This window comes from Anoplopoma fimbria, chromosome 5 (genome assembly GCF_027596085.1).
Source record: "Anoplopoma fimbria isolate UVic2021 breed Golden Eagle Sablefish chromosome 5, Afim_UVic_2022, whole genome shotgun sequence".
Taxonomy (NCBI): Eukaryota; Metazoa; Chordata; class Actinopteri; order Perciformes; family Anoplopomatidae; genus Anoplopoma; species Anoplopoma fimbria.
In genome coordinates, this window is record NC_072453.1 from 15,233,999 (window position 1) to 15,246,473 (window position 12,475).

The 12,475-nt window shown below is 37.9% G+C and overlaps 1 protein-coding gene across 1 annotated transcript in view; it reads left to right on the forward strand.

Moving 5' to 3' along the window:
* The first annotated feature begins 1,451 nt into the window (after positions 1-1,451).
* The window catches only part of LOC129091026 (cone cGMP-specific 3',5'-cyclic phosphodiesterase subunit alpha'-like), a 29,004-nt gene continuing 17,980 nt past the window's right edge, over positions 1,452-12,475 (forward strand). Inside the window, exons 1-10 of the mRNA XM_054598442.1 lie at positions 1,452-1,533; positions 3,007-3,225; positions 3,345-3,452; positions 4,343-4,498; positions 7,324-7,377; positions 7,823-7,967; positions 8,324-8,454; positions 8,824-9,017; positions 9,607-9,730; positions 9,849-9,920. Coding sequence (XP_054454417.1) covers positions 3,037-3,225; positions 3,345-3,452; positions 4,343-4,498; positions 7,324-7,377; positions 7,823-7,967; positions 8,324-8,454; positions 8,824-9,017; positions 9,607-9,730; positions 9,849-9,920 — 1,173 coding nt within the window. The 5' untranslated portion in view covers positions 1,452-1,533; positions 3,007-3,036. The remainder of the gene's footprint in view (positions 1,534-3,006; positions 3,226-3,344; positions 3,453-4,342; positions 4,499-7,323; positions 7,378-7,822; positions 7,968-8,323; positions 8,455-8,823; positions 9,018-9,606; positions 9,731-9,848; positions 9,921-12,475) is intronic.

Consider the following 12,475-nt stretch of genomic DNA (forward strand, 5'->3'; position numbering starts at 1 on the left):
TGTTCCTCTTCTGGAGGTTTTAAGGCTCAAAGAACTTAAAAGCAATTCAACAATGGGTTACTTTAGTGCAATGGATTGGCGCTTATAATAAAGCCTGAATAAGTATAAATAATATCGAAATAAAAATCACTTATGTGTATTGAATTCAATTTTGTCTGATCAAATCAAATCCACAATATTGAAAGATATTGTTTTCTCTTTAACGATAGAGAGGATGACAGGATGTTTTAAACACCAGAACTTTTTTAGATTCATCAGATTTGCAAAGATCCTTTACAGCCCCAAAAGGTAAAACTATATTTTCAGCATAAAAAAGAGAAGTGTTGTATGCGGGACTTGCATTTAACACTGTAGTGTTATTTACAAAACACCATGAAGTACAACCCCATCTACAATATCTAATGATGTCTCTTGATAATAGGTGTAACTGGCAGTGTTATACTTAACAAATACCATGCAGGACATAGGTTGTTGAGTTTGTTTTTTGCTCTGGTTTCTTCTCTTAGATGCTTGTTTAAGAAAGGAGATGCACTTATGACTTCTGGTGACTAGTAGTTCTCTTGAATACCTATGTTGAATACACTTATTGTAAGTCGCTTTGGATAAAAGCGTCTGCTAAATGACTGTAACGTAATGTAACGGACCGGTGGCATTTATGATACCTGTGAAATGGAGAATTAAGCTCCCACAGTATAAGAATTAATATTTGTACAATAAATGTCACAGAAAATATACAATCTATTGAAGCTTTGGATAAAAGCGTCTGCTAAATGACTGTAATGTAATGTAATGTAATCTTATCTTATTGTAGTCGTATTAGTTTGTTTCTGTACTTTTGCTCTGGTTTATGCTTTTAGATGCTTGTTTAAGAAAGGAGATGCACTTATGACTTCTGGTGACTAGTAGTTCTCTTGAATACCTATGTTGAATACACTTATTGTAAGTCGCTTTGGATAAAAGCGTCTGCTAAATGACTGTAATGTAATGTAATGTAATGTACACTTTCATTGAAGCTATTTCCTGGAAGCACAATTTCTATAAAGATGGACTTCCTATATGATGTGTCACTTTACAAGGTTGCATGACACATGTCAAACAAGTTTGAGCAGTAAAACCAGCTCTTATGATGTGTTCGCTTCATCTAGTGCAAGGGGCAGTCCGGTATGGGTGTAACCATAGGGGGGTTACCGATTAAACAGTCGTTTAAAACCAGAAAAAGCCGACTTCCTAACTCATTTTAATTTCAAAAAACCTAAAGCAAGTACAGTAAATAGCATTGAACACCAGTATTTCAAATTACATCGGCAGATATCTGAAAGAATTGCTATATTTTCAACACCGCACCGCCCAACGTGTTACGTTTCGGGACACTCCGGATTACACAAACATGCGCACCCCCCGCTGACGTCATATCCGTGATGTGCACGGATATGACGTCAGCGCGCTGCAATTCAAACTTCAGGAAGCGAAAGAAAACGGCCTTGTTGTTACAAACACGCTGGTTTCAGGAAGTACCGACTGTTCGCTGTGTTTGTGAGTGTAAAATGATTTGTTTTTATCTGTCAATAGTCTTTCTTTTCGTTACATTGACAGCGTGCAATTAGAACGATGTAGCGTTAGTTTATTATAGTTTTAACTTAAGACCAGTGCGGTGCATTCATATATACATGCATACATTGAACGTTACATAAGCCTATGTAACGTTCAATGTATGTATGTAACGTTCAAGAACTGACTTAAGAGATGTTTATTTTGAATGAATATGAGGGTTAAATGTGAGAGTAAATGATAAGATAAGATAATCCTTTATTATAAATGTGCAGGCTTACAGCAGCATAGAGTAAAGTGCAAACAAGAGACATAGTAGAAGAAAGACAAGATTAAAAAAATAAAATGAAAAAAAAAATAAAAAACAAGTATTATAAATAAGCAATAAAAAAGAAATCGTTGATTTGTTACAACAAGAACTGACTTAATAGATGTTTATTTTGAATGACGTCGAATATGAGGGTTAAATGTGAGAGTAAATGATAAGATAAGATAATCCTTTATTAATTTGCAGGCAGCATAGAGTAAAGTGCACACAAGAGATATAGTAAAGAAAGACAAGATAAAAAAATTAAAAACAAGTATTATAAATAAGCAATAAAAAAAAAAAAAAACAGTAGAAAAACAACAATAACTGAAATATTATATTTACAGACAGAAAAAAATATTTTAACTTTTTTAACTATTATTGCACAGTGTAATGTGTAATGCATTGCACAGGTTTTTATTGTCATGTTGTTATTGTCATGTGGTCTGCTGGGAGCATTACATTACATTTACATTACAGTCATTTAGGACATGATAGAAAGCCATAAAGCATGTTTTAAGATGTGGAAGGATGAAGCAAAAATGTAGGGGAAGTAAGCTAGTCACTGCCTAAAGGGGATACTTCAGACACACAAGGAACAGACATTACATTACATTTACATTACAGTCATTTAGCAGACGCTTTTATCCAAAGCGACTTACAGGAAGTGTATTCAACATAGGTATTCAAGAGAACTACTAGTCACCAGAAGTCATAAGTGCATCTCCTTTCTTAAACAAGCATCTTAAAGCATAAACCAGAGCAAAAGTATAGTGCAGAGGCAAATTACTACGAATACAATAAGTGCAACCTGACAGCAGCAGGGAGGAAGGACCTGCTGTACCTCTCCTTCACACACAAATGCATGTAAAGGTGTAAATTAATGTACTGCAAAGACTGATTTTTTTTTTTCATTCATTGACACTATTCATCAGTAAAGCATAATTTAAAATTAATGTTAATATTTGAAGAAGAAATAGCTAGTCTGTATGCCAGCATTTCATAGGTGATATGGGATGTTTCATAAGGGTTCAGTGTTTGATTTTTTTTAAATTGTTTAATTTAATTCTGTCAATATAACTCAATGCATCTGTTAAAGTTGACATAAAAATGTCAAATGGAATATCTTGTTTTACTTTTCGGAAGTCCAGGTTGCTTCCTCAACACCCAACAAAGCAGCCATGACATCTAAAGGTGCCAAAGAGACCATCGTCACCAGGTTGGGTTTCAAATCCAGCAGCTCTGCCTCCAAGGCCGAGGCGGAGCTGGAGAAAGTCAGGAAGGAGAACGCTCACCTCAGGAGAAAGATTGATGAGCTGGCCAAAAGACACATCAAACCACCTGACTCTGACAAAACGAAGCTGCTGGAGGTAAAAGTTAAACTAATGAGGTATTCCAGGCTTAACGTCAGAATCCTCTGCATGTCTGTCTGTTGTTTGCCTGTTTTCTATTTTTTTTTCCTCATATTTTTACGGTATGTTCATTTCAGAGGATCCTTTCCCTCGAGACGCTGCGAGAGAGAAACAATCAGCAGTTGCTCGTTAAAGAGCAGGAACTAGAAACAACGAGACAGCAGCTGTCAGCCAGAGGAGGAGAGGTATGTACATATGACACATCTCTGCAGAGATGTACGGTTAAAAATCACATTTACAGTAAACCAGTATAGATAAATCCATCTAGATATCCTCTGTCTGCTTGGACACACCGTTTGATTTGGACATGCTGTCCGGGTTTAGGAGAGATGCCTAAAGCTGTGTCTTTTGAGAGCGTTCCTCAACTTTAGAAGAGACCTTGCACTTTTGACGTTGTATCGGTGGCATGTGTATAACTGGCAGAAGACAACTGTCAGAAAGGGGGGGGGAAACGTACTGAAATCCCACTGAGCTGCCATAAAACAGTTGGGGGAAGAGAAGAAGCTTATATCTTATTTTGACAGCAGCTCAGCTAAAGGACATTTAGACAGCCAGAAAAAAATAAATGCATACCAACACATGGTGTGTATGCTGTTCAATTTATATTTATAGACCAACTATCTCTCACTGTTGTGGGTCTGTGTTTATGACACTGCTAGAAAAATTGATGCTGTCTATTCGCTTCTCCTTCTGAAATCCTTTTTCTATTGTTGAAGAAATCTTTTGGTCTTTTAATTTGGACGAGTCACAATGCCATCAGGCTAATACTTGGAAATGGCATGTTGGTTAATATGAATATCAGCTATTGATTTCCCAGACATCGTGATTTAATCACACTTGCCTCTACCTCATTAACTTTCTTCATCAAAAGTGCTAAAACCAGAATTGCTCAGTGGGCGATGTGAGCAGACTGCCAGCCATGTAACGCCATTTGTGTGAAGCAGATAATTGGTTGGAGGAGAGCAAATACCCCCAGCAAAACTTTTTTTTTTTTTTTTTTTTTTTTTTTTTTTTTTTTTTTTTTTTTTTTGGGAGGCTTGTCAAGGTGTTGATTTTATATTGATGTGTATTTCAGGTGGTGGCATCACTGCAGGCCCAGCTGGAGCAGCGGAGGAAGGAGGCCGAGCAGAGAGACGCGTTGATCCAGAATTTGTCACAGGAGACGGGAAACCTGAAAAACCAGCTGGCCACTGTGTCTGCCCGGTGTCAGTCCCTGGAAACACCGGCTGTGGTAGGTTGACCAATTAAAGCCCCCATACCTGTCGAGATGTTCTCATTAGTTAGAAAAAGTTGGCCCTGCCATTAAAGTTTGTCTCCTTTTCCACATAACCAATTATCTTATTGGGAATGTGGACCCTTCTAATAATCTAGTTGGCTTTTAGGTTGTGTCTGGGAAAAACTACGTTTGCTGTCGCAGGCCATGAAAAGTGTTAATGGTATCATGACATTGATAGTTTAAGGGCTTATACAGTATCTTTGTTTATTGATGACAAGCCCTAGGATATTATAGATAATTGTATTTTAGGTTGTTGGTGACACAAATGGGATGAAATAGAGAAAATAACTTTTTTTTTTTTTTAGAACTCTGTCCTCTGCCGCCCAATCTAAAATCCTCTATCTGAGATTTTACCTATCCAGAGTGCTGATGCAATAGACCTATTTTTGTTGAATAATAAAAAAAAAAAAATTGACAGATCAAATTTCATTTTAGTTGACAACAAACTACAATTAGTCTAACAGAATGATGCTTTAAAGAAACCTGTAACATGATCAACATTTGTGTGTATTTATTTGCCTCTGGTCAGGTTTTTCAATAGTCATGCTAGTGCACCTAAGATGAATATAATGTTCATTGCATCAGGTTTCAGTGACCACTGCATAGAAGGAGACTTGTTTGGAAATACAGATGCAGCTATTTATTTGTCCACTAGGCGGCACTGTGTAACCTCTGATTAACTTCTCTCCGGGGAATTTGTTCTGATTAGAGCCAAAGGTGCAAGTAATACATGATTAATAATTACACATGAATGTGGAAGCACAAAGTATGTACCATGGTACCCTTTTTTTTTTTCATCATAGCTATCAGTAGCTCTATAATAACATATCACCTGTGAAAGATAAAATAACTTTTTCCTATAGGATTCTATAACTATAATACATCCATGCAGCACTGATTTGGATGGCTAAAGACCTCAGAGATCACAAACCTCTGGGTTTGTTAGTCAGTCAAATTCAGCTTTAACTTTGTTTAATGTTCGTTTTTGTTTATTGTTTTGGCAAATGAAATAAACTCCAAATAAAGATAAAGGGAGGTGGAGAGAGAGTCCGTAACCATAACTGTGTATATATATAAAATTATTTAAGAGATTTTGGATTATTTACATGATATAATAATTTGTGTTTTATTATTGAAAAAAACACAAAGATTATTAGAATTTCTATCGCCTCTCAACATGGCAACGGCTGAGCCGGCTGCTCACTGCCAACATTTCAAACAACGGCAAACGTTTGACATAGCAAACAGGGTTAACCAAAGGGGAAACAAGATGGTGGGCGCCATGCTATCGCGTCAACAGCGTCGGTTTGGACGTCGTTATCCGCTGGAACCGCCGTATAAGGCTATAGAGAGAGGCGGCCGTGAGCTGACCAGTGGGGCGTGCTCACATTCAATAAAAGGCAAAAATGTAGTCTCTGTAGATGCATTATTGTTTCAATTGTGGCATGAGCCAAGGAAATAGGAGTGGGTTTAGAAAGAAAATATATTTTACTAGATAGATACAGATTCCGTTTTTTTTTAAAGTTCCCTTGATTTCGTTCCTTATAAAGGTCAGCCAAATGCTGCAAACACTGTCTTTGAATCTAAATGTTGCATAACTCCTGCTTTGGTTTTCAAGTCACTGCTTTTAAAGTCAAGGTTGATAAGTTCGTAAAATGCAGATTTTGTATTCAAATAAATAGGAATACTTGGGGACATGTAGTCCCTTTTTGATGTCAGTGTCTCTAAGGTCGCACTGCGAGTGGATGTCCTTATCTCCGTGTCTTTTCAGTAACAATCCAACCAGGAACTTTCCAAGCCCTTGGCTTAGCTCCTTTCGCATTACAAGAAATAATCCGAGCAGCAGACCCTGACCCAACCTCTCCCTCGTTCTTGGATTCACAAAAGCTATTAGCAGGTTTAGTTTATGGTACGTATGTTTAAATCCATCTGGAAAAAGTTGACAAGCTCATGATGCTTGTCTGGAAGTGTGAGAGCTCACAGAGATGATCGTTTAGAGGCCTACTGTTGTGAAGGGTTCTCCTGAGCTTAGGCAATGAGAGGGATCAGGGTCAGGGTGAGTGAATTATGAGATGGCAGACAGTCTTTTAGAGATGGATGTTGAGGAATTAGCTCTAGGGTGCCCTGGGTCATGTGACTTAAAAAATGTATTTAACACCAACTAACGGCCAGGAATGGTCCCCAAAACATTCTCCCTTTTCATATGATGCCATCTTGAACTGTTGTTCCACCCATTCATTAAAGGCAATGGCATTGATTTATTTCCAGTGTCTTTAAGTCAGTCTGCATCCTGTTATTTTGGGCAACCTTAGCCATAGTCGCGGTTGTTCAGTCAGTGTATTGGACTCTGCTATTTAACAAAGTATACGAAGGGCTGGTGTATTAATTGTTGTGCTTTTAAGATTTTACTTATAAAGACAACAATCTCATCCCAAATACCTTTTAAGTTTTGTCACAGTTGGATGGTAAAAACATCAAATTACCTGTTACTTCCCAGCACTCCCAAATTTAAATGACTTTTAAAGGCACACCCCCGACAGCAACATGTCTAGATACATTTTAAAAAGAAATGGCACAGTGGTAGAGAGCGGTGCACGGTTTTCAATACATAACATGTAGAGTTCTGATTAGTAGGAATTGATAATTCAAGCCAGTCTAAATCAAAACAGTATCAATAATAGAATATGTTTTTGACAGCAAGTTCAGATAGAAGTGTTGAAGCCAATACTGTTTATATCAGACTCTGGTTTATTTTTTAAAATGTGTTTTTCTCTCTACAGAATGGACAGGTACCTCCTGCAGACTTGGTATTGGTACAAGACCAACTGAGAGACGTGAGTCCAGTAAATTATTTATGTTGTGTGTTTGCAATTGTACCACTTACTTTCTCACTGTTGAAAAATGCTTTTGTGCCATAGCCTTGCAACGGAAATATCTTGCCCATCTGCCGTATATTTTTGAAGTATTTCTTCCCATTACTCAGTCGAGTGCAATGGGAGAGAAATTATTACCTGTTGGTTGTCATTCAATGTCTAGTACACATTTTTATGTCAATATCAATGGGTGTTGTCAACGAAGGACACACTGGGTATTATGCTTTTGGATAGAAATAAGATTTGTATGAGTAGTTTTGATGGTAAAACCCTTGTCACAAAACCAAACACCTGTCTCTGTCCTTTACAAAAAAAATTCAGAAGTGTCCTTGAGTTGAACAGAGCTAGTATTCAAATATACAAAATACAGTATGTCAGTGTCTGAGTTGTGTCATCTCACCACCAGGCTCTTGAGAAGAACCAGCAGTGGCTGACGTACGACCAGCAGAGAGAGGCCTTCGTCCAGTCCGTCCTGGCCCGCACGCAGGAGCTGGAGCAGCAGCTGGCCCAGGCAAAGCAGCACCAAACCAAACAAGAAGCCCCTTCAGATGGTGAGAAATAAAGGAGGAATTGAATAAGATACTTCTCACTCCTCCGCTTATTCACCAAAGAAGTACATGAAATGTTAAAGTAATTCAAATTAAGGCACTTATGGTAGTGTTTTTTTTAGCAAAAACAGTGAGAAGGTGGCAGGTTTTGGGATAAAGATGAGATTGGTTATAGTCCTATAATTAAAATGTTTAGCAACTACAGCAGCACGGAGGACTGTTTTGGCTTTGACAGTAAAATTAGCAAACACAGACGATGCTTAGTACTGAGAAGTTTACATTTTGATTGCAATGAATATCTAAGATTAGCTTCTTATTTTCTTGACTAACACTTCTTACCTCAGCTCCTGCTGACTCAGCATGTCCAGAAAAAGAGGTTCAGCCCAAGAGCCACTATGACCAGCTGCTGTTGGGGGTAAAGAAAGACATGGAGAGGCAAAAAGATCAGGTTACCAGAAGCCAACAGGAGCTCAATGTGCAGAGGGAACAGGTAAATGCTTAAGGATTTTATTTGATAAATGTTGACCGATTTCTTCTCCAGGTCTAAAGGATTCCTGTTTCTGTCTAATAAAGATTGACCGCCTACTTAATTCCTGCATTCTACTTTGTGTGGCTTGTTCTGCTCACATTCTTGAGAAACCCTGCAGTCAAACTATCTACAAATCGACTGGCATTCACTCCGTTCTAATGTTTAGGTTGGCACTGAATCTTTATGCAACTGCACTAACCCTGTTGAATTTCTAAATTCCTTGCATTTAGGCGTTTTCATAATTATTTTGTAGAACGCTATTGGAGAAAGTTATAGACAAAAAGTACACAGCGTTCTGAAATTTGTGTTTTTTTTCCCACGGCTCTGCAGACCTTGAAAGCTCAAGCGGAGCTGCAGTCTCAGAAGGAGCAGGTTGCCAGGCTCCAGGAGGAGATGTCAGCACTGCAGAGGAGGTATGAGGACAAGTGCAGCGATCTGTCGTCCTTTCTGAGGAAGTACGAAGAGAAGAGCAAAGAGTCTGAAGACGTAAAGATGCAGCTACAAGCAGAGCGACACGGCAACAGGTAAAACAAGTCTGCTCTTGTTGTAGAATTCAAAATTTGACTGGTGCAAAAACACTGCATTGGCCAGTTATTTAGAAAAGACCAACAGCAGATAAGATAAAATAATCCTTTATTAGTCCCGCAGCGGGGAAATTTACAGCAGCATAGAGTATAGTGCAAACAAGAGACATAGTTTAAAAAAATAGATATAAAAGTATTATAAATAAACAGTAAAGAATATTAAATAAGTCAAAAATCCACAATAACTAAAATATTATATATACAGACAGAATAACTATTATATTGCACAGTGTATTTATATTGCACAGATTATTGTGTCGTGTGGTATGTGTTACTGGAGATTAGTTGTTCCTTTTAAAAAAGACCCCTCTTTTATCTTTTTCACTTTCTTAAATACTGACAATAAATGCTCAAAAACGTGCAATGTTTAAGGACCTTGTGTGCTACGTTGACAAAAAAATGTCTAAAGAGTGGAAAAGCTGAAGATCCTTTTTAAGAATTGGATTTCAAACTAATTTATTTTGTAGTACTATATAAACAACAAGGTTATTCTTAATATTTCTGTGTATTACATAAACACTGCATCCAGACATACAGTGTGTGAGGAGAGAAAGGTGTCTTCTGAGCGGTCAGACAGGATGAGAATGGAACTGGAGAGTATGGACATCAGATTGGAGGAGGAGAGGAAGAGATCTGCTGAACTCCTACTGCAGGTAACACTCGCATTCAACCTGCAAAAGTTTGAAATGAAACCTCAGTCCAGGTGTATTTGAATGGAAAAAATATCTAAATGTAGCGTGGTCATTTTTACTGGTAATTTGGCCTTCTCAGGTGAATATGCTGCAGAAGTCTCTTCTGAGCCAAAATGAAGAACAGAGGAGAATCGCAGCACTGGAGCAGCAGGTAACACTGTCAATGTGTCAGTAACGGTTCACACAAGGAAAAAACTGTGTCAAATGTTTGTGATTACACAATTTGAACGTTCACTGCACAGTTATGAGAAGAAAACCCTTCAATACATAGTTGTAACTACTTTAAGTGACCACCATTTCCTATAAATAACGAAATTCACACTGATCCCACTTGTGTAATTCAAGTAAAATGAGTTCTTGGCTCTCTCCTCCTCATATACTTCTTACCCCTCCTCAGATCCACCTCTCTGCCAAGGACTTTGAGGATGAAAAGATTGATCGTCAGAGCATGCAGCATCAGTTACATAAGGTGCTGAAGGAGCTCCGCAAGGCCCGGGATCAGATTGCAAAACTGGAGTCTGCTGTAAGTGTTACTGGAAATCATAACCACAAGTTCATTGTTATGTCTTTTGAGAAATACAACTTCAGTTTCGGGAAAAAATGAAATAGCATTTTAATAGCATTTAAATGGAAAATGCTCAGAGTATTATCCTGCCCTCATGAAAGTTAATATGCTTTTTTTTGTATCGGCTTCATCAACGTAATATTTTGCATTTCAGAAACAGCCAAACGCCCGTTTCTCAGAACCCAGCTCCTACAACAACTTTGAGTTTGAGCGTCTCGCTATCAACGACCCTCCTGGTCCTACATCTCCCTCAAAAGTCACCAACCTTCTGGATGAGAGTTTCCTGGAGTGCCCAAAGTGTCGGGCCCCTTATCCCACCAGCCGCCACCGGGAGCTCCTGTCACACATTGACTACTGCTTGGCCTGAGCAACAAGAAAGTTTAGATCAGTGCTTCCTGGCCTGGGGGGGGTCACGACCCCTCCTCCCCCAGGGGGGCAGCACGATAGTAAAGCAACCATTCATACAACACAAGCAATTATTATTTTTCTTAACATGTCCAGGCCTCTTAAATGTTTTCAAAAGGGTTAAAATCCCTGTTTGGTGGTCATATAGACTTGCAGTCTGTGACAATGAGTATTAAGTAGACGGTGGTTTCTTTTAATGGCAATCACATTCACAAACCAAAAAAATAATTAACACCTGCAGGTTTTTGGTTTTTTTTATCACTCGCTTGAGTTCCGTTCATACACTGACTCCACAAACGCAGCACTTCTGTGAGCAAGAGAGGTGAGTAAAATATCTATTTCAGACTTGTCTGGAAGGCTGCTTGCATGGTTGCCAACACATTCTTTGTTTTAATTTCCACAGGCTGATATAAAGTGCGATGTGGCCGCGGCCTCATGTAAGATAATTAGTTTGGAACTGCTGTCGTAATGATCACTGGATACAAATTTCTGATACATTGTGTGTGCAGTTTCCATAAAGAAGATTAATTTCATCACTATAATGAAAACGATCAGCTTTGCGGTCCAAGAGATTCAAACGGTTCCTTTTGCTCAGAGTGGGTTGATATCCAAACTGCTTGAATAACTTGGTTATTGGTAAATACACAAGTCAAATTTTTACTTTCTTATATATATATATAATATATATATATATATAAATGGGAATCAAGGGACATTCTTAAAAATGCTGCGTATTTCATCAACTTAAAGCTTTTTTAAAAGTCTGTTTCATGCTAAATTAATATGAAAATTTGAAAAAATATACTCCAGGTTTGTTTGCCAGTAGAATACCATCAGGCCAAAGATCAATCTGATCATATTCCTTCCATATGTTTATTTCTGGGGTCTTCCTGCTTCATTTATTTGAGTGTAGTTGTATTTTTTGGTTCATCTTGTGAAGCTCTTAGTGAATTTTATTTTGTGTGTATTTGATGAATTTATTTATTCTTGGGTTGTTGTGTTATTCTCATAAAAGCGAGCTACTGTCTTTTTAGCAAATTAGTTTTTATTTTCCTTCAGAAAATGTAAGCATTGCTTATTATATATTACTGTCCATTGTTCTGCATTTATGATGGCCTTTTTTGTATCATCATGGGATGTATCTTATTGTATTATATAAACGTTTACGGACCTACCTAAAACAGTATGTTATGATTGATAAACCAGCAGTAAACCTTCACTCCTAGATTCACTTATCCATACCTTTGGTGTTTTTGTCTGGCTCTTTTCATCAGGATGTGTAATAATGAAGACATATTTAAATTGTTCTGAAGAAAGAGAATTTTTTAACAGTATTGAGGGGGAAGGACAAAATAAAAGGGAAAAATATGTTTACGTTTTTTGTGTTCTTGACTACATCCATAGTCTGTCTTCATTGTGGACATTTGTTGCCAACCAAGTTTCTAGTTCCCATATAAAGCATGGTGGTGTTTCTCTGTCTCATGTTTTTACAGACCGTTGGACAAAACTCGCTGAACCATGTGACTATTATCATGACTAAGAGCTAACCCACACAGTTTGATTTGTCTTAACTCGACCAGACTATATACCTACTGCACATGGTGACAGGATGTCCTTGTATACTTCCCTGTTCAAGTGCTCACATCCATCTCCACCTCTCAAGCCTGCAGTCCTGTGAGGCTGGAATGAGATTGCATGAGCTAATTCCTTGTACTAAACTATTTAAGGCATGGGAT